The 23,244-nt window shown below is 34.9% G+C and overlaps 2 protein-coding genes across 2 annotated transcripts; one reads left to right on the forward strand and one right to left on the reverse strand.

Moving 5' to 3' along the window:
• Positions 1–448: 448 nt before the first annotated feature.
• On the reverse strand, positions 449–6,926 carry LOC140044721 (uncharacterized). Its single transcript, XM_072089350.1, has 5 exons — positions 6,848–6,926; positions 6,222–6,381; positions 4,161–5,846; positions 2,481–3,678; positions 449–2,123 (listed from the first exon to the last, which is right to left on the reverse strand). The coding sequence occupies exons 2-5, from the start codon at positions 6,346–6,348 to the stop codon at positions 1,952–1,954; spliced, it is 3,183 nt and encodes a 1,060-aa protein (XP_071945451.1). The 5' UTR covers positions 6,349–6,381; positions 6,848–6,926; the 3' UTR covers positions 449–1,951.
• Positions 6,927–7,061: 135 nt separating this feature from the next.
• On the forward strand, positions 7,062–16,083 carry LOC140044722 (uncharacterized). The gene is made up of 4 exons (XM_072089351.1): positions 7,062–7,254; positions 11,384–11,795; positions 12,265–12,406; positions 12,987–16,083. The coding sequence occupies exons 2-4, from the start codon at positions 11,480–11,482 to the stop codon at positions 13,150–13,152; spliced, it is 624 nt and encodes a 207-aa protein (XP_071945452.1). The 5' UTR covers positions 7,062–7,254; positions 11,384–11,479; the 3' UTR covers positions 13,153–16,083.
• Positions 16,084–23,244: the final 7,161 nt, after the last annotated feature.

Genomic DNA, 23,244 nt, shown 5'->3' on the forward strand with positions numbered 1-23,244 from the left:
AGTGATATGACGTCATCAACGTGTCCATATAATTATGGGCACATTAGATTTTTTTGACACAAAGTTTGATAGTGTGGACAGAGCTTAACGTGTTCAATATCACTATTCACTCATTACTTTATTCACGAGCATAAACATGGTCTCCTTGTAAGGCTATACGTATAGTATACATGTAAACGAAAATAATACATTATCAGTTACAAAAAAAAGATTTTTATTCTTTGAAAAAATACATTTATGAAAACTATGCCTATTGTTGAAATAGCATTCAGGAAAAAAATTGTACAATACGTGTACAAGTTTATAAAAAGGTAGTATTGCACAAAAGTAAAGATCATTGGCGTATTTATTCGAATAAACGCCCCGCTTTAAATAAACACCCTCCCCCATAGAACGTCATTTGGAATAAACAAATCCCCACCCCCCCCCCCCCCAAACCCCTCCTCCCATTCGAATAAACGCCCGGGGCCGTTATTTTTTCCTCAAATAAACGCATCTCCCAAATAAACACCCCTCATGAAAAATTAAAACACCCATAGGAGTTTACTCGAATAAATACGGTATTTGACTGGTCTTAGCAAATACCGTCACTTGAAAACGTTTTCAAAAGAATTCAACACGGAAGGATTAATCTGTGTCTGTCAGTGGCAGAGTACATAATTTAAGGATATGTTGAATTTGATGAATACAATAATATGCACACTTATAATTTGAAACAAATAAATACTAATAAAAACAATACAGTTATTGTTATTCAAAATCCTATAGTTTTTTAAAATGCATTTGTCCATTTTGAAATATACCAGTGAAAATAACAAGTCTAAGTAGCACTGTAGTTAAACTAGTTAAATTACATCAAGTTCACACTTGTCTACAGTACTGACACTTAAAATACTACCTCAGTTATCAAGTTTGAAGACGTTGCTTGTATACAGACCTCTATTATGGCGACATCTTCGGGACTCAAAGGACTGTCCTTTTAACAAGGGTGTTCCCTGAAGGGTTGGTCGTAGTCTTATAACATTATATCTCGTTTATTTCACAGAAAAGAGGGTCTACTCTACCATAACGTTTCAATAATAGTTAGAATTAAACCTTTAACTATATTTGGTCTTTTTTTTGTTTTCAATTTTTCTACAGACGTGAATAATTTTATTTAAATTTTATTTAAACTACAAAACGGCCTATCAAACGTTATATTTCATGTTTTGGGGACAATACATCTTTAATTAGCTCTTTAGCTTTTCATTCCCTTATGATTGAACTGTGTGGCACTACTGGTAGAAGATAAATATTGGTACTGTATTGAAGTACTGTATAACAGAAACATAAGGCATCGTTGTATATCATATTTTATTTTATATATAACACCTACATAAATTCCAGCCATTGCGAGTTACTCGGCTTTGCCTCGTTGATATAACCTTTCATCATTCACCTCGTGCCATTATTTGTACCATTGCACTCATAAACATTCATTATTTGTTTTATATAACATCTAGACGTTTTTTTTTCGTACACAAAAATGTTTCAAAAAGTACTATTTAACGATCGTTGAATAGTGCGTACTATTGCACGCCATGTGACCCACATTCGTCCAATCAAATGACAGGAATTTATATAGGTGTTATTTAACGATCGTTAGAGTAGTACTTTTTAATTGTTTGTGTACGAAAAAAAAATCTTCTCGTGTACGAAAAAAAATCTGCGTGAAATCGAATAGCAGCACCGTCGTTGTTTTGCGAACGGAAGCAGCGACGTGCATCTTTCCGTCACAACAAATCAGAACAATGGCAACATCAATGACAGGAATTTATTTAGATATTATACAAAACAAATAATGAATGTTTTTATATTCGTGTGATGGTACAAATAATTTCATCCGGGGAAATATAACATTTTATTTTCATCTCATGAAATTAGTTGTACCATCGCATTCATTATTTGTATACTATTTATCTTTAGGAGTAGGATTAGTAATATCAGGCAAGTTTGATATGTTAAATGGTGATGGCAAACCAAGTTCTTGTTGCACTGCCTGAAGATCAGCAGGATTTAAATTATGCAGATCTAACCAATCAGAGAGTAGAGATGCAGACAGCGGCCCAGATTCACATTTCACACTAAAAGGAATGAAAACAAATTCATAATAAATGGTTTACACACGGAGGGCTCAATGGTGCGGTTAATGTGAATTCACATCAAGGAGTTAACATACACATATTACATAGAAATTGCAATCAAAAACAACAAAAAACCAAGTCAATTAAGCATAAGTAATTACAGTTAAAAGGTCCTTGTTATTAAATTGATCATAGTACTACATAGACCACACTCACATCGAAGGAGATCAAATACACATAAATTACATAGAGATTGCAATAAAAATCAAAATGTACATAAAGATAAGTAATTACAGTTTAAACGTTCTTGTTAAATTGATTTAGTTATGCATAGAATTGAAATATAGAAATACCTACCCAGTCGATAGAGGAGGAGGCTGCATATCAAGTGACTGATTGAGTAGTTCTTCAAGATCCATTGTTAACCCATATCCAGCTCCATCACCTCTTGGTGTTAATTGCAGTATAGGAGGCAGAACATCAATCATGCCTGATTTTGAAAACTGATGCGTAACAAACGCAATGTCTGGTTGGGAATTTGAATCCCTGTAAAAGCCTTGAGGAGGAATAACATCTTTGAAGAGATCTGGAGCAGACATTTTGGCAGAAGCTCCGCCAAAGTTATGAGCAATCAGGAATTCATCACGCAGGAGTGGTGACATTTTGGTTGGAGTCTTCTGCTTGGCTTCTAAGGCTTCTTCATACGTAGGTGGAGAGCCGTGCTGGATAAATGGAGGTGAAGGACTGACAGGCTGGAAAAGTCTTTGTGGTGATTTTAAGGTCGCTTTTGTTGGAACAGAAGGTTTTATTTGCATATCATTAAACATATCTATGGCAGAGTATGTATGCACTTTGTTTTGGTCAAGATTGGAAATATTTTGATCAGATATCGGTTCTTTCGTGTTAGATGGCGCTACTGCTACGTGATTTGTGAACTTTGTCTGGATGTTAGCACATTGTTGTTTCTTAGGCGCAATAGGCTTCAGATTTTGACGGATTGGCACCCTAGTATTTAGCGCCAAATTGGCTGAATTTTTTATTACAAAGGTGGTAGGTTGGGTGAGTTTAATCTGAACTGGTTGACCCTGCTGGGACTGACCTTGTCCTGCCAGGACAAACGTTGTTGGTAGGTTTCTGTCTTTATTTAAATATCCACTAGAGTTTTCTAAACTTGATGGTATTGTTTGATTACTGGATGACATGACTGTCTGCTGAGCATTGCTCTGCTGTGCTTGTACACTTGTTTTTAAAGAGGTTTGAATGTTTGGTTCTGATTTTGACAACTTTAGATTCACGGTTCCCTTTTCTTTATCCTCTTGAGCAGTAGCTCTCATCTTGTTCCATCTCTCTAGCATTTCTCTGTCTTCCTGAGTCAGGAATAAACCATTGTTCTCTTGTATTTTAGTTTTTGCTTTCTGTTTTTTTTGTCTTTCGGTAGCTTTCTTCAATTTCAACTTTCTCTTGTCTTCTCTCTCCTTCTGACGTTCCCATGCTTTCACTGACATCTTCCGGCCACCTATTGGTAATGCATTTGCATTGGATTTTGCTGTTGAATCTAAAAAATATAAAAACTGTATAATAATTGTTGAGAAAGGCATAAACACAGATAATGAGTATTCAGAAATCCAGGTTCTGTTTTTGAGTACAAGTTTCTCAGCAGCAACCTAGCAATCATTATTCTTACATTATGAAACTGCACTGATTATCTGTAATAATGTAAATAGGCTTTCAAAATATGGTGCTTCTGATACTGTAAGATTACTATAAAGCTCTGCCTACACTATCAAACTAGTTTGACAAAAAAAATGTGATGTGCCCAAATATGGTAGTGATATGCTCATCATGTCCATATATGGTCACATCACATTTTGTTGTCACGTAAAGTTTGATAGTGTAGACAGAGCTTTAGGTATTCCACTGAGCTGTTCTTCAAACTCCTTGGTGAAGGTAGATCACTGCAGTGTTTGAGAGTGACCCTTCGCATACACCTAAAATAATCATGTTTTATTCCAAAAATGCTAACACTATAAAACAAACCTGGCTCTGAAGCTTTGATCTTGTTTCTAAGTGCAGCATTCAGTAGAGCTGCCTTGATCAGAGCTTTCGTGTCGGTTGAAATTGTTTTCTGTGAGGTCTCAGAAGTACTCTTTGCCCCTTCATCAACAGATTTCTTAGCATCACCATGGTCTACACTTTTCATAGTCACATCACTTGACACGGCCGCCTTGGCATTAAGTTTCTGAAGGTCATTTCTCTTATGCTGTGGCAAGTCTTGAAGCAGATCCTCTCTTGATGCACTTCGCATGATAACATCTACAGGTGGTTGTGAGGAGTTTTTACCATTTGGGTTTATTTCTTGGTTGTTGATCTGACCACTACCACAAAGTGATGTTGCACTCTTCATCTCAACATCTGTGATACTTTGCTGCGTTGCAACCAGTAAATCCATTTTAGATTCTTTACAATTGCCATCATATGCATTATTTTGGATGTTTATCTCTGGACCATTTAGTGTTTCTGTTGGCTTAGCTTTCCCAGAAGATAATTCATTATCAGTGTTATTCTGGATTAAAGATGGTTGCAAGAAATTTGTTGCGTTTTGTTTCTTCTCAAGAACATCTGGAATAAACTGGTTCGACAGCGAACTATTAGTTCCTTTTTGGTTAACTGTGCCACACACTCTAGGTATGGGCTTCATAAACGTTCCTAACGGTACTTTTGAAATCGGCTTTTTATGTCTATGATACTTTGCTATTATCTTTGCAACCTTTTCTTGAATGTGTTCTTTCGTCATTTTTTCATTTTCAAAAGAGAAATCAAATTGCGGAAAGCAGAGGGGCTCATCGAGAGGATCATGATACTTAGCCAAATATGGATGCTTAAGAGCATCTGCTGATGTCACTCTTTCTTCTGGGCTGTATTTCAACATCTGCGATAAGAGATCGAGAGCTTGTGAATCAGCCTCTGGATACTTTGTTTTTAAATCAATAGGTTTGATATGACCATAGTTTTTGTGAAAGAAATTATAGACCTGATCACTATGGCAAGATTGCAGCATCTTGTCTGGGGGCAGGCCTAAAACTTGAGTCACTAAGGTCAACTGGTCAATCAGGTTCTTTCCTGGGAATATTTGCTTCCTGCCAATCATTTCTGCCAGGATACAACCAACTGACCACATGTCAACAGACTTTACATAATGTTCCATTGGGAACAGCAATTCTGGAGCTCTATACCATCTTGTTGCAACATAATTTGTCATGCGCATATGCCGTTTATGATCCTGAACAGATGAAACTCCTCTAGCCATTCCAAAATCTCCAATCTTCAATTCACAGTTTCCATTAACCAGGAGATTACTCGGCTTCAAATCGCGATGTATGACATTAGCAGAGTGGATGTACTTTAATCCACGTAGAATTTGGTAAAGGAAATACCTGACATGCTCCTCGGAAAATACTTGTTTAGAATGTATGATCTGGTGCAGGTCACTCTCCATTAAATCTAAAACAACATACACATCTTTGAATCCAGAAACAGGTCCTTTAATGTTTAATATTTCACGAATAGCAATAATGTTTTCATGCCGAAAGTGACGGAGAATGCGAATCTCACGATATGTACGTTTGGCTATTGTCTCTTCACAAAATGCATTTGGAATTTTTTTAATAGCGACTTTGATACCAGAATTTTTGTTTATTGCAGAACACACAACACCATAAGCACCTGAAAATATAAAATAAAATATTAAAAGAATAAACAAAAATAATAGTTACAAATTTAAATAACTATTATGATCTTGATAGTTACAAAACTGAAGAGTACTGTATGTCAGCATCTTTTGAAAAAGACAATTGGTTTTTGATTTTAAACTTTTTTTATGTCATTAAGAAATGGTAAAATTCAAGGTAGCAGCAATAATATGTACTATGTTTAAAAAATTTACTTTTTTTTCAAATGGAAACATATTATAATATTTATGATTTATTTATATATTGTGTTGTATTGAAGATGAAGAACAACACTGTGTTGATCTGGACTTCTATGAATAAATTAAATAAATTTGAACAATGAACTGCATAGCATGTACTGTAAGCCTACCGGTTCCAATATTTTCGATGGGCTTGTAGTCTGTGTCTTCAAGGTCAAAATTCACATCTAAACACCGACTTTTGAAAGTTATTGAGTTCTTCACAGCAGTATCTTGTTGTTGCATCTTGCTTGCCATAAAACTTACTTTTAAATTTCACCATTCATTCATCTATAAAAAAATCAAAATTGTAATTAATTTTTTATCATGCAGGCCTAGTCAATCCCTGTCTGTAGGCTAGGCCTAGCCTCTAGCTAGTAAGTAACAATAACATTAATAAAGTAGTAGTAGTAGCCTAGGCCTAGCCTCTAGTATAAAAAAGACGTTAATTCCTAGCTAGGCTAAACTGATAACTTATCATGTTTCTTTCATTGAAATAATCAGTACTCATCATGGAAAATCAAATAAAAAAGCTAGGCCTACTAAAATATGTAACATCAGAAACATACAGTACATATAGACAGCGGGAAAGCCAAGTATCTTCCCGTATCGACAATTGTTTTGACCCCAATCAAATAAATATTCTAGGCCTACATATATTGCAGTGGTTTGATATGTAATTACGTCAATAATGTAATAATTTTATTATAGTGAATAGATGAAACATTCATAAAAAAATAACGGATACACACTTTACCATTTCCAATCAAATAAAGTGTAATTTTACACCACGAACTCCCACTGTTACGGTAAAAACACGATATATTTTATATAGGAACTCCGTTTCTAAAAATAGATAATTTCGATGATGTCACTCGGTGTTAGCCAATCAGCGACCTTGTTTACAAGATTGGCACGCTTATCCTCATCATTGCTATTTTCGCCATTTTGGACATCCCTTTGCGGCGATCGCGACATACACCGCTACCACCACCATTCAACAACAAAGGAACCAAAAGTTGTAAGTGGGGTGTGTACAAAAGAATTATTGACTTTTTGCGTTTCTTTGTTCGGTTGAAGCACACTCCACTCATTTATCTCTCGTGCACCTGTTCTTTCCTTGTAGACCTGCAGCGAAAGCGAAGTGGGTGAAATTATAAAAAGGTAATATTACTATTCAACAGCTGATTTTGAAGTTTGTTACATGAAAATAATTCCAAGCCAAAGTGATAATGATATTATTATGTAGCCTCCTCGGGATCCGTAGCCTCTAGGCCTAGTGTAGGCCCAGTACTATAGGCCTAGTAGGAATCACTCCTTGTAGGAGGCCTCTAGGCGGTAGACCTAGTTTGCTAGAGGGTCTTACAAATTACTAGTGTAGGTACATATATGCTTGCTACCTAGTGCAGGGCAGGCCTACTTTTTGTACGGATCCCTTTTGTACTGTGTAGGCCTAGGCCTAGCTAGTACTAGGGGATGCTAGTCAAGTCGCCCCATCGCAAAGTCGCCCCATACAAAGTCGCCCCATACACAGTCGCCCCATCGCAAAGTCGCCCCAAAACAAAGTCGCCCTGACACAGTCGCCCCATTGCAAAGTCGCCCCATCGCAAAGTCGCCCCAACGCAAAGTCGCCCCATCGCAAGGTCGCCCCAACACAAAGTCGCCCCATCGCAAAGTCGCCCCAAAACGTTAAAAAATAGTTTAAAAGTGCGTAAAATGTCGCAATGATGCACAAAATAACACGGAACGTGTAGGCATAAAAGGGGAAGCCCCGCCATATAGTCTCAGGTCACACGATCGGCACGCTCCCCAATCATCAGAGAGGAAGCCCCCAACTAATCACTCCGCGGTCGCACTAACGTGCTAGCTCTCACCAGAGGGAAACCCCCGTAATTATTCCGCCGTTGTCGCACTACAACGCACCATCTGAAGATGGGGAAACCCCGTCGGAGTTTTACGATGATATCAGTCGCGTTCGAAATCGGTGGCGTTTAATTTTGGTCGCGATAAAATGATGTTATACGATCTAGATTATTTTTACTTTGGTCGATGAATATTTATTATTATTAGGCCTATATTAATAATTGATTTTTGTTTTTATTTTACACTGAGGTCTATGATGAGAGAAAGATGTGTGCCTTAAAAATGACAATTTGTAAACATAGTTTAAGATTATAGTAAGCCTATTATTCAGCATAATGTCATTTAACAGTACATAAATTTAAATGTGAAATATTTTATAGGGAACGTAGGCTACGTCTGTGTCTTTTATTTTTTATATGCAACAAATTAGGTAAAACAATTTATTTATAAACATTCAGTTTACTATTATTATACATAGTATTACAATGAACATTGATTATAAGCCTGGAAATGCAATCCCATCATTATATCCATTATAAAATTGCATCATATCGCCACTATATGTCGTAAATGATGACGTGCATGTGTGTATTCGTCGTACGTCCGTGTACGTATTATTCCGTGCCTCTTCACTGTCTTGTTTATTAAAATTAAATAAACACCCGATATGAGGATATTTATTAGGCATGATAATAACCAAAAGGGTTGAATAGAATTTCTTCAGTAAAATGATCATTCTGCTGTTGAATAAAAAGCGACTCGCAATCTGAAACATTCTCTGAAACCAATCGGAGCTGCTCCTTCTGGTATCTGTTTCCTTCTCACAGCTGCTACGTCTTTCTGCTGCCCGTCGGGGATTCCCCTTTTTAAAAAACACGCACACGATAATCATACTGTACGATGGTTTTTCCATGGTCAAATGTAGCGTTTTAATTTTACTAAAATACCTGCATGTGTAAAACGATCATATCGACGAAGAAATCCCCTTTTTTTTATTTCTTCATTTTGAAAAGTCATAATTAAAATTAAATAACTATAGACACATAACTTGTCAATAAATGCAAAATGATCAATAAGTAGCCTATATAACATTTATTGTCTTACAACGCTGTTATTGTTTTAACTACTGTAAATATACGAAGGCCTACTATTTATACACTTATTATATTATCCTAAAAAATGAGCTGGTATCCACGCGTAGGTTGAAGAAAGATTCGTAATTGTGGCTCTGGTAACTAATTTTAAAATCATATTAAATTAACATTTTCGAAACTATAAATCAGGGATAATCTTTTTAGAACTTTCAAACAAGGAACTATTTTTTAATGATTTTTAAAAAGCACATCACTCTATTAAAACCTGTAAAATAAAAATTAAAACACAAATTATGTATATAATAGGATAAACATTATAATGTATACGACATTTACCAAAGTAACAACGCAATCGATATCAAACGCAACCGCTATATGATTAAAACAGCGTACTACTAGCGGCGGCACTACTTCCGAAATAAAACCGTGGGCGACTTTGCGATGGGGCGACTTTGCGATGGGGCGACTTTGCGTTGGGGCGACTTTGCGTTGGGGCGACTTTGCGATGGGGCCACTTTGTAATGGGGCGACTGTGCCGGGGCGACTTTGTTTTGGGGCGACTTTGCGATGGGGCGACTTTGTATTGGGCGACTTTGTATGGGGCGACTTTGCGATGGGGCGACTTGACTGGATCCCGTACTAGGCCTAGTAGTAGCCTCTAGTAGGCTAGATAGTATTACTAATACTAATTAGGCCTTGTAGTAGGCTAGCTTTATAGGCCTAGACTTGCTTATAAAATATTAATAACTAGATAAGAGGGGATAGGCCTAGGCCTAGACTAGACCTATATCTCATAATTATTAATTAATAATAGTGGAACAGTTCAAGGTAGAGCAATATAGGCTAAAAAAAAAGAAGCCTATACAATAAGGGGGCGTTTGCATGCAAATTGCTGCAGTGTAGGCCTAGCCTAGTTCTTATATTTGTTGTTGATCATGAAGGAATTTTACATCCATTTTAATAGATGGGTTTACAATAATTAATATTGTTTGTGTTTAAAATTGATGATGTTTCATTTTGGTCACGATAAACATAAAACTAGGCCTAGACCTACAGATATGAATACATATAGTTGATACTGTAGGATATGCACTGTGTTTTATATGAAGCGCTGCTAGCTAATTAACAAAAAAACCTATCCCTCTAAAGATTAATAAAGATCATCATCAGTAAGTAAATTCTGGAGTGGTTCTCCAAAATAATACAGAAAGTTGATATGCTATTGCAATGATTTAAAATATGACCAGTTTATAACATGACTGATTTTGTTGACACTTGATAGTGAACCATATCTTAACCACAATGGTTTTTTTATTATCTAGTCTCAAGATGTACAGTTATAATTGATTGACAGCGTAACATTTGAATGCACTTATTTGAAGCATTGTTCTTAAAACCTGTTGATTAGACTAATTAAGTATCGCTGTTTGGACTAATTAAAGGTTTTGCATATTATTAATAATAATTGATCTCTAAGAGAAAATTTTAATTTGAGAAGTTTGATGGCAATAATTGATCTGTCAGTGAGTCTTAAGTCTACACTATCTTTATGTGAAAAAAAATGAGATGTGACCATACATGATGATGGAACATCACTACCATATTTGGGCACATCACAATTTTTTGGTCATTTAAACTAGTTTGATAGTGTAGACAGGGCTTTAGTAATAAATTAAACCAATGTTATTATTTCATATACAGTAGCAATAATATTTTATATTGCATTTATTTGCTGGTGAAGAAAATGTTCCTCCTGTATCAGCTCTAGTCTAATTGAAGAGAATTTATTTGTTTCTCTAATTCTAAAATTCTTCTAAAAATTAAAAAATAGGCCTAGTAATAGATAGCACAGTATTTTAGAATGACTTCCTTGTGTACACAGTACTTTGAACGCATCATTATTCATTATAATTGTTGTAGAACCTGTAAAATTCAAGGTAATAGTATTCTTTTGTACAATTAAAGTTAAAAATAACTTGCTATACAATTTGCTTAAATAAATAATGGATTATAGAACAAAACATCATCCTCAATAAAAAAATAGGTAAATATGTCTTCTGAATAGTGAAATTTGATGGGAGGGAAAAAAGTATTACATTTTTTGTTTTGGCCTATAGGAATTAGTACTGTACCCACACTGTACTACCCACATTCAATTTATTTTTGTTTCACCCAAATACAGTACCATTAACTTTTTATCCCCCCACCCTTAGGTTTTATTTTTACCTACCCTTAGCTTTATTTTTTTCGTGCTAAATAAGCCCCACCCATCACATTAAATCAGTATATACTGGCATGGAGAACTTACATTACATTCATATTTGTACCTACATTAGAACTTGATTGATATCGCAGTACTGTACTACCGTATTCCAAGAACAAATATTACAAACGTGTAGTCAAGACAACCATGCTCCTAAGATACAAACACAATGCATGCTGGGGAGATATCTGACCAATCAAGTGTAAGTAGCATCAACAGCAGTCCAACTACCATCTGTCCTTCTCCACCCACTTGCCAAAATGATGCACTCACAACTCTACAGAATGGACTGCCACCTAACCCAGAACTTAGCAGCGCTCTGCAAGATGCATACAAGGTACGCATTCGTAGGGCACGCAAGAAAATCACGGAGAAGGAACGACGTGTTGAAGTACAGCAAAGATTTGAGGACTTGAAGAACTTGATTCCTGGATTGAACGGAGAGAATCGTAAAACAGTTCACAGACAGACTATACTTAAATGTGGTATGTTTTATTTCATTTTTAAAACAATTTATGTTATTGTTAGTAAAACCATGGACGAGTGAATTTCGTCCCTGGTAATACAGTGCATCTAAAATGGATATGTTTATACTTATCTTAATGGTTTCTTTTTACTCTTTTAAATTTCCAATTAGCTAAGAAAACACATTAAATTTTCTATGTAGTTTTGTTATCAATAAGAAAAGAGTCCATTATTTTGTTGTCTACATATCTGAATTTCATTCAGTGTACTGCTCTCATTGGGTCAAATTCTTAAATTTCTTAATTCTTAAAAGTCAAATTTCTATTTTAATTTACTAAACTAAATTTTGTTTTAAAATCAAAACTATCGAAAGATGGATAAACAAAACTATGATTTCTCATGCAAAGAATTTAGTATAACAAATGGCAATTTACCTTTACTGTGTAAAGTGTTTGCATGCTTTTAACCAATCTATTTTTCTCTATACAGCCGTTGACTATATTGAGCAACTAAAGGTAGAGTATCATGTCATCCCACATGTTACAGATGAAGAGTTTCGTATTGAGAAAGAAAAGAACTCAAGATTAGAAGCAGAACATATTATGTGGTGCGAGAAACTCAATAAACTAAGGTAAAACGCAATTGCCATATTTTATTAGGAAATCTTTGTGCTCAACAGATATCGGTTACTGTACCTACTTTTTTCTGTGAATGTTGTGAACTAATGCTTGTTTAGTACTAAGTCATTCATTTCACTTTGTGTGCCCCGTGCCCCTGCCTCCTTAAAAATAACATTGCATTAAGGTAAGACTTTATGTTAACAATAAAAAAAATGTTCGTCCTGTGCCTCCTTCCTATTCCAAAATCCTGGATCGACCACTCAATAATGTACCCATCCATGATTTTTCAAATTTATTGGTGGTACTATTAGTTATCCTAGCAACTGAACCTCAAGAGTAAATATGGGATGTTTTGGAGAGAGCTGTGAGGATTGACCCCACCTAAAAGGTCACTCATCATACTTGTCTTATTATAAGTGCTGTACAGTATAGTGTCCCAATAGTCTGACCACCCTTGGAATGATTTACTTTTTTCTGTAAAGTTCAGTTTTAAGAACCTATATTTCACCAGTCCTATATCGGCCAGTTTAATATTTCAAATCACCTTTACTGCTGTTTTATGACTTTATTTTTTGTTTGTTTTTGCAACAGGGAACAGAAATGCCAACAGTTGCAAGAAAAGCATATGCAGCAAATGATGAATGGATTCACAGACAATTTTACAAACAATGTAACTGCAATGCAACACATACCGCTTGTGTATTCAAACCATGTTTACAGTGCCTCACACCAAACTAACCGTATTCAGGTGCTTTAACAGAACCATTTGTGAACATCAAATATGTCCTCTCACAATGCCTGTCACTTCTTAAAGGAGTATTAATGCAGGAGATGTTATGAATAATGCGATAAGAAGATTTTGTTCTGTTAAATCCATAAACCAAGTTTCAGAACCAAGATTAAGTAAATCAAGAATAGTAAAGTCACCCAGTTCTGGATGTAAAACAAGAATATTATTAGTAATACTGTCAGTCTAAAAGATGATAATATTTATAGAGGTGACGAGTTGTCCTAGTGCATCTTTCCACAAAATTATTATGGCATTGCTACAGCGTTTTGATAGGAAGAAGCGACTACAGATATTGCTGTTTCACATCGTTTGCGCATTTTATTGCAACAAATTAAAAAAGCGTTGTGGAACAAATCGTACAAATGACTGTAGCTGTGTGAAAAGGAATACTCTACATTCATGTCAACTATGCATCTTGTCTACAAACATTCCAAATTGTTAATCTCCATTTTATACTTTTATAAAAGAAATTGTTTTCCCATTTTCACATTTCCAGCTAATAGATTAATGTGCTTTCTTTATATTATAGTAATAATTATAAAGACATTTTTAATTATTAAATTGAATTTTATTGCTTTGGTTAAACGGTCAATCGCCTTGAAGATTTAAAATACCTAAGGATTTCTGAAAGGATTGTTAAAAATATTGTCAATAGATTTAGTTTAATTATGAAAGACAACTCAATCTTTATATTAAGTTCTGTCTAACTTAACTAGTTGGACAAAAAAAATGTGCCCAAATATGGTAGTGATGTACCCAAACATGGTAGTAATATGGCGTCATCATATCCATATATGGGCACATACATTTTTTTGTCACATACAGTTTGATAGTGTAGACAGAGATTTGGATTTGAAGCTGCATATTATAGTGTATAAACCACATAACTGTTAAATTGTTTGTTTAGAAAATCTGTCAGAACAGATACCAGCTCCTTTATAATAATGATGCATTGAATATTTTAAATTATAATACGTTATTTAATTGTGAGAAATTTGACTATTACTTGATTCAATAATTATATTAGACTGAGCATCCGATATTGATCTTTGTTGAAAACATCTTGCTTAATACAATTTCCTTGAATTTATTCTAAACAGAATGATTGAACCTTGAAAATATTGTTTATAATTAATAATAATGCAAGAATATTATTTTTTTGGTACAGTCAAATATCATTATAACAATATTCACTGATAATTGAAAAATTAGAATTTTCTGAAGAATTGTTTTCTTCTATCAAACAAGCTACAAAAAAAAAATTTACTTTGGTTTAAAAGTCAATGTATTCAAAATAAATATAGATATTAAATAAAATATTTACATACTTTTTTTCTGAAATCCTTAAACTACTGTATCTTGACTCAAAAACATTGATAAATGTCAACACATCAATGTTTGGGCCAGCCCAAGAATATTTGGGCCAGCCCAAATGTGTTATTTGGGAAAGTTGACTGTACAGCTGTAAAAAATGGTAACATTAACTTTCCAGTTCCCCTCAAATGTGCAGGGCTTACATAACTTAGCTCAAAGATTTTCCTTGGCTTATTTCTTCTTCCCTAGACTCCTGGTCTAGTTCATTTATTTACACAGCGTATGATATGCCAGCAGCCCAAAGTACATAGATATTATTTGAAGAAATTAGATGCAAAATGAATTACTATGTAGACTTTTATTTCACTTGACCATGTATTCTTAACAAAATAAGCTTATAACAGTAACTGGACTATGTGCTTTAATTTTATATAGTTAAACACACAAATTAATAGTAAATTGTTTTAATAGATGTGCTATATTATCAGGATAGAAATAATTAACAAAAATTTCAGAATATTTAGAGAATTATGCAGCTGTAAAAACACTATTGTAAATGGTGTTAATTTGTTTTTGTATGGAAAACATAAGGAAGTTTAAAAATGTAATAAATAATGTTGTTAATCGCATACATGTGATATCCTTACCATGAAAACCTTCAAAGCAATAATATGATAATTAAAGATTTTATTATCAATTACTTGTATGCTGCAGATGATTCATTGTAAATGAAAAAGTGTGAATCATAATTACAGATTAAAAATGAGGCCAGTTACTATTGAGGTTTAACTGGTCTGTCATGGGTTTTACAGGCATTGGTCAGCGGAACTGGACTTAATCAAAAAGTGTGTAATGAATAAGTAAAATATAAATAAAATTAATGACTTATGTAAAGTATAGTTTGTGAATAGATTTATGCTGTGTCATTAATAATGCTTTTTAGATTTAACAATTTTTAAAAAGTTTTTAAAATACTCAGTTTACCAAATAAGGCACTGAAAAAGTTAATAAAAAAAAAATTACAATTATGATGTTGTTTATTATAATTACATTATGAGATAAGTTTCATATTGTAGTTATAAAATATTGGGATAAAACAAATTGGAACTAATACATTAAAAATTAACATAGTTTTTATGAATTAAGGAGTATGCATCGCTTAGACTTTATGAGGATCAAATGATACCTCTAATGACGGACCACCAATGAGTTGGTTACTCAAATGTTATATATTATAGACAGTAGGTTGGTGCAATGTTTTAAAAAGTAGTTATTTTCTGGAAGTGGTCCCGTAAATAGAATGGGTTATAGAATACTTTACTGTATTCAAATTATCATGAAATAGAAATTTATATATTTTATAGATTTTCTATTGCTGTTTTTATATTACATTGTATTTTGAAAATAGCAGAAATCGAATTGCTGTGTTTATCTATTTTTTTGTGTGAGATTGTTGTATTTAAAAAAATAAAATATTTATGTTAGTAAATGTACAGGTTACTGTAAAGTGTTGACACGTACTTACCATAGGCCTGTAAAACATATTTTATGCAATTTTTTTACATTTTGAAAAATAAACATATGTTGGGGATAAAAAACTTTTGTTTTGTCCTGTCATTTTTTAATACAGTAATAATATAATACGAGTCATAATTGTCAGCTCCTGATCAACACTAAAAACGGTCTAGCGCCCTCTATTTTTGTTGAAAGTTGTTGGTTGATGAAAAAGCTTTAAAAACACTCGGAAGAAAATAATATGACACTTTCTACCCGAATTAATAAGAATATAATAAGTATAATGTTTTATTCTGGTAACTCATATTCATAATTTTAAATAGCTTATAATTATATGGATATTGGCTACAATGTATAAAGGTCGATATGAAAATGTCTTTCAATTAAACAAAAACTTGTTTCTCAATACAGCTAGAATTAATGATACAGTAGTTTTTATTGAAAATCGACAAATTTCAACAATGCAAATTATTTTTGTATCAATATTGTTTATATTTTAATAATTCGAGTTTTAAGTTTCTTTTAATTTTGAAAATGTTGATAATGATTCATATTTAAAAGCCATATTGGCTTTTTTTGCTATACAAAATAATATGAATGAAGAAGTAGGCCTATGTATTGTTTAGATTTGGTAATTTCCTAATACCAATGATAAACGTATTGACGCTCATTATTTACCTATAAACATATTTTTTTTGCAATTATTTGACATTAAAGAAAATATCCATTTCGTGTCATACATTTAAAATAATTATTGCATTATTCTTCAATATACGAATTTCAACGCCGGTTCCTCCCAAAAAAACAGCTCCTGAATAACATTAAAAATGGTCTACTGCCCTCTATTTTTTTTGAAAGTTTTTAGTCGATAATATTTTTTGTTGACAAGGATATACTGTGGAAGTTGACCTTTTAGACCGTATTAAATTAATTAATAGGAATATTAATTTAAGACAATGTTATATTTTATACTAAATAAAAAAAATAATACTACGTCTTTGTGGTTTTATTTATCTATTTATTGGTAAGCACTGTCTTACACATTTTGATCATTTGGTATTATAACCAAAAAAAAAACAATCAGTCATCCTTCTTTCTCCCATCGCACCACTCAAGATTTTAGTTGTGAAAATAAATAAATAAAAATCAACATCGTTCACAGCACTTTGCATAACAAAATAATTACAATTACTTTTACTACCACTAGTTTTTTTACTTGTATTAAAGCTAATAAATCGACCCGGCCTCATGAGAACTAGGCGGGAGGGGTGGAGGTGATATTGGTTAACTTTTTTCTGTCAAAACTTAGTTTCGTAATACGCGGGTTATTTACCTACATAACTTTGCACAACCGCAATGCGTGATCATGAAGATTTAGCCAATCAAATGTTGGTACGGTCCTTATCTAATTAGCATAATTCAGCAGACGAACTTATTTTGCCGGTTTGGTAGAAGACGGCGGAGGAGACGGTGGAAGCAAGAGAAACGAAATTAGGTACCGGTATGTGTTTTGAATTGCTTAAGAATTTGGCCTAAATACACAATACTCACCTAAAACTCTTGTTGTAGTTACGAATAATAAACATGTGTCCTGTGTCATTTTTTTTAATAATTAGTTTAAATAGTACAAAATAATGTCGAAAATATAAAACTTTAAAACAGTAAAAAAAAACTAGTAATAAATTAAAAAACAAACATGTGTATTTTGTCAATTTATTTTACTTTTAAAAACACATACAGTCAAATCTAAAACTTGTTTAAAGTACATACTCACCTTAAACTCTTTTCGTAGTTTAAGAATAATAAATTAAAAAAAACATGTCTTGTGTCAATTCATTTTGTACGTCTAGACGTCGCTATGACAGTACGTCTAGACGTCGCTATGACAGTACGTCTAGACGTCGCTATGACAGTACGTCTAGACGTCGCTATGACAGTACGTCTAGACGTCGCTATGACAGTACGTCTAGACGTCGCTATGACAGTACGTCTAGACGTCGCTATGACAGTAAGTCTAGACGTCGCTATGACAGTACATCTAGTACGTCTAGACGTCGCTATGACAGTACGTCTAGACGTCGCTATGACAGAACGTCTAGACGTCGCTATGACAGTACGTCTAGACGTAGCTGTGATAGTACGTCTAGACGTCGCTGTGATAGTACGTCTAGACGTCGCTGTGAAAGTACGTCTAGACGTCGCTGTGACAGTACGTCTAGACGTCGCTGTGACAGTACGTCTAGACGTCGCTGTGACAGTACGTCTAGACGTCCCTGTGACAGTACGTCTAGACGTCGCTATGACAGTACGTCTAGACGTCGCTATGACAGTACGTCTAGACGTCTCTATGGCAGTACTAGACGTCGCTATGACAGTACGTCTAGACGTCGCTATGACAGTATGTCTAGACGTCGCTATGACAGTACGTCTAGACGTCACTTACGTCTAGACGTCACTATGACAGTACGTCTAAACGTCACTATGACAGTACGTCTAGACGTCACTATGACAGTATGTCTAGACGTCACTATGACAGTACGTCTTGACGTCTAGATGTCACTTACGTCTAGACGTCACTATGACAGTACGTGTAGACGTCGCTGTGACAGTACGTCTAGACGTCGCTATGGCAGTACGTCTAGACGTCGCTATGATAGTACGTGTAGACGTCCCTATGATAGTACGTGTAGACGTCCCTATGATAGTACGTGTAGACGTCGCTATGATAGTACGTCTAGACGTCGCTATGAAAGTACTGTACGTGTAGACGTCACTATGACAGTACGTCTAGAGGTCACTATGACAGTACGTCTAGACGTCACTATGACAGTACGTCTAGACGTCACTATGACAGTACGTCTAGACGTCACTATGACAGTACGTCTAGACATCACTATGACAGTACGTCTAGACGTCGCTATACAGTACGTCTAGACGTCGCTATACAGTACGTCTAGACGTCGCTATGACAGTACGTCTTGACTTCTCTATGACAGTACGTCTAGACGTCGCTATGACAGTACGTCTAGACGTCACTTACGTCTAGACGTCACTATGACAGTATGTCTAGGCGTCAATATGACAGTACGTCTAGACGTCACTATGACAGTACGTCTAGACGTCACTATGACAGTACGTCTAGATGTCACTTACGTCTAGACGTTGCTGTGATAGTACGTCTAGACGTCGCTGTGATAGTACGTCTAGACGTCGCTGTGAAAGTACGTCTAGACGTCGCTATGACAGTACGTGTAGATGTCGCTATGACAGTACGTCTAGACGTCGTTATGACAGTACGTCTAGACGAGATGTGCACAAGAATATAAATAATTAATTCCCTAGCTCACTTTTTTCAGATTGGGCTAATGAAGATACATATGCAATGTTGTTGGTTATGGAACGCCTCCTCTGCCTTCAGTTCACATTTATCATGCAGTACACACCAATCGTCATGCAGTACACACCAATCGTCATGCAGTACACACCAAACATTATGCAGTACACACCAATTGTCATGCAGTACACACCAATCGTCATGCAGTACACACCAATCGTCATGCAGTCAAATATTGCGTAATTTATACCGCCACCTATCGACAAAATCGAATATCACGTGAGGTTTATTAGACGGCTGTAAAACTAAGACTATTTAAACTTCTTTTATGGAATTCAATAATTGCAATGGCCTCCTAGCCGCGCCTGTGTCTCGCATAATAAATTATTGTATATATAAAAAACAGAGCATTCACAGAGATGTGTAGCGGTTAAAATAAGTACAGTATGTCAAACATAAAAGAAATCTTAGAGTCGATGGCCTAGTTTTACAGCCGTCTAATAAACGTCACGTGATATTCGATTTTGTCGATAGGTGGCGGTATAAATTACGCAATATTTCACTGCATGACGATTGGTGTGTACTGCATGACGATTGGTGTGTACTGCATGACAATTGGTGTGTACTGCATGACCATTGGTGTGTACTGCATGATGTTTGGTGTGTACTGCATGACGATTGGTGTGTACTGCATGATGTTTGGTGTGTACTGCATGACGATTGGTGTGTACTGCATGACCATTGGTGTGTACTGCATGACGATTGGTGTGTACTGCATAACCATTGGTGTGTACTGCATGATAAATGTGAACGACGATTGGTGTGTACTGCATGACCATTGGTGTGTACTGCATGACCATTGGTGTGTACTGCATGACCATTGGTGTGTACTGCATGACGATTGGTGTGTACTGCATGATAAATGTGAACTGAAGGCAGAGGAGGCGTTCCATAGTTGGTATTAATCACAGGTAAGCAACATCATCACATGTGCACAAGTATATAAATAATTATCTTCCCCAGCTCACTTTTTCAGATTGGGCTAATAAAGATTCGGATGCAATTTGGTGGCACCATTCACTGCAGGTAAACTACATGAAATGTGTACAAGGTATATAAATAATTAGCTTCCCTTTTCAGATTGGGCTAATGAAGATACTGATGTAATTTGTGGAACTGCAGGTAGACAACATGAAATGTGTACAAGGTATATAAATAATTAGCTTCCCTTTTCAGATTGGGCTAATGAAGATACTGATTTAATTTGTGGAACTGCAGGTAGACAACATGAAATATGTACAAGGTATATAAATAATTAGCTTCCCTTTTCAGATTGGGCTAATGAAGATACTGATATAATTTGTGGAACTGCAGGTAGACAACATGAAATGTGTACAAGGTATATAAATAATTAACTTCCCTTTTCAGATTGGGCTAATGAAGATACTGATATAATTTGTGGAACTGCAGGTAGACAACATGAAATGTGTACAAGGTATATAAATAATTAGCTTCCCTTTTCAGATTGGGCTAATGAAGATACTGATATAATTTGTGGAACTGCAGGTAGACAACATGAAATGTGTACAAGGTATATAAATAATTAGCTTCCCTTTTCAGATTGGGCTAATGAAGATACTGATATAATTTGTGGAACTGCAGGTAGACAACATGAAATGTGTACAAGGTATATAAATAATTAGCTTCCCTTTTCAGATTGGGCTAATGAAGATACTGATGTAATTTGTGGAACTGCAGGTAGACAACATGAAATGTACAAGCATACTATATATAATTATTTTTTCCAGCTTTCTTTTCAGATTGGACTCAGAATGAGAGATATTTATGTTTGAACCAATCAAAGGTAAGCAAGATGTTGTTATAACGTTAATATGCCTTGTAATTTAATTTTGCATGGCTAAATTATTGTACAAGCTATTTTTATATATTTATAGGTATGTATGTAGCTAAGAATAAGTTTAGGTAAGAGGTACCTGGTTTGAATTTCTTGTTAAGTGTAGCCAAGATAGATTAAGTGTAGCCAAGATAGATTAAGTGTAGCCAAGATAGATTAAGTGTAGCCAAGATAGATTAAGTGTAGCCAAGATAGATTAAGTGTAGCCAAGATAGATTAAGTGTAGCCAAGATAGATTAAGTGTAGCCAAGATAGATTAAGTGTAGCCAAGATGGATTAGGTGTAGCCAAGATAGATTATGTGTAGCTAACTTTAGTCTCAGTAAAAGCAAGTGTCTGAGTAGACTTGCCCCAAGTCTGTATTGTTTTTTATTTATTTGTTTTATTTCGGCCGCGATTTTTGTCTGAAAATACAGACTTGTGAAACACGTATAGAAATCGATTTGCAGACCGCAAACATCCGATAAGAATGACGTAGGTTATCATACCGTATTTGGCTATATGGGGCGGGCGGTATGTAAATATGGATTTCGAATCAACCAATGATCATTTTGTTTCAAAATGAAAAAGATCGAGTACGTACAGTGCTGAATGTACGATCGAGACTGTTGAAATATGAAATCGTGTTGCCAATTTGTTTTGTTTATTAATTGTTTAGTCCTTAGCCTAGGCCTCCTTCGTAGGTCCTACTTAACTCGCACGTATGACCTGCCAAATAAAACGCCAATAAGGTAGGCCTACATACCACCACCGGCACACAACAGGATTCACACACAACAGACAGGGCTACACTACACAGAACAGGACAGGGTCTGGGTGGGAATTAAATCAAATTATCTCCGCGTAATATTAAATGATCCATTCAATGTTTGATTTGCGGAGAAGCAAGACGAGTTTTCTTGGGAAAAATCCCATCAAATTTTTACCAGACTACTACTAGGCATACGGTATAAAATCATTTCTAGCCTTCAGAAACTTTCATTAATGTACCCAAGTACACATTGTCTAAACGTAACATAGCGCATGCGTACCTTCTTAGTTGTTGAGTCTTTGAAATTCTGAAACATGAATATTAAAACAGTGTACGAGTGAGTAGCCAATCGCATGCAGCTGAAACTAGTCAACCGGATAATCTATGCACCAAGAATTCTTGGTGTCAATCCACGTGACTTTTGCGTGTTTCCCCAGATAGTCCAGTCAAAAATCACCCTCACCATGGTATAAGAACGTACCCTAATAAAATTTCATCCGTAGGTTCTACGTATATAGGTAATAACATTTCTTGATGTTGCGTCTTGCAAAACTTGGGATTTTACGAGAAAATTAGACTTTTATACCCAATTTATAACCGCCTCATGTCGTATTATTGTGTACAGCGAATGCGACGAAGCGTGACTGAAATTACGAGACGCCGTTAGCGCCCGTTGAAAAATGCATTAACAAAGCTAAAAACCTACAAAACTAATAGTTTATACAATGATTTAAATATAGTTTACAATAAATTGTATAATAAAATACATAACATATAGAGAAAACTCAAATATAAACTAAAATATTTACAGATATGTGTTTAAAAATGTACAAATCAAAATGGCCTTCCATAAAATAAAGTGCGCCCTCACGAGTCATACTTTTATCGGACTTGTATGGAATGGTTTTACAAGGCATTAATATACGAAACCCGATGCGATTTGTTAGTTATTGCCTCTGCAAGAGGCAGAATATTATATTTTCACAAATATATTTCTATTTTTTATCATGGAAAAAAGGATTGTATATATTTAAACACATTACAACCTCCAGTCTACCATCATGATGGATTAAGTGAATTGCGCCGTATTGTATATCTGCTAAAGCGTAATGATCTCCTAGTTAGGGCCTATCTACCTAGTTTTATTCTGGACATTCTTTTTTTCACAGCATTACTTGCGTGGATATCACAATGCATTGTATATTCGCGATTATAGTCAATGTTAATTTGA

This window comes from Antedon mediterranea, chromosome 3 (genome assembly GCF_964355755.1).
Source record: "Antedon mediterranea chromosome 3, ecAntMedi1.1, whole genome shotgun sequence".
Taxonomy (NCBI): Eukaryota; Metazoa; Echinodermata; class Crinoidea; order Comatulida; family Antedonidae; genus Antedon; species Antedon mediterranea.

Excerpts from the sequence above, each read along its gene's own strand:
- LOC140044722 (XM_072089351.1), top strand. The coding sequence starts at position 11,480 with ATGCATGCTGGGGAGATATCTGACCAATCAAGTGTAAGTAGCATCAAC. Across the intron at positions 11,796-12,264 it reads ACAGACTATACTTAAATGTG|CCGTTGACTATATTGAGCAA; the intron begins GTATGTTTTATT and ends TTCTCTATACAG. Across the intron at positions 12,407-12,986 it reads GAGAAACTCAATAAACTAAG|GGAACAGAAATGCCAACAGT; the intron begins GTAAAACGCAAT and ends TTTTTGCAACAG.
- LOC140044721 (XM_072089350.1), bottom strand. The coding sequence starts at position 6,348 with ATGGCAAGCAAGATGCAACAACAAGATACTGCTGTGAAGAACTCAATA. Across the intron at positions 3,679-4,160 it reads GATCAAAGCTTCAGAGCCAG|ATTCAACAGCAAAATCCAAT; the intron begins GTTTGTTTTATA and ends TATATTTTTTAG. Across the intron at positions 2,124-2,480 it reads CCTCCTCCTCTATCGACTGG|TGTGAAATGTGAATCTGGGC; the intron begins GTAGGTATTTCT and ends CATTCCTTTTAG.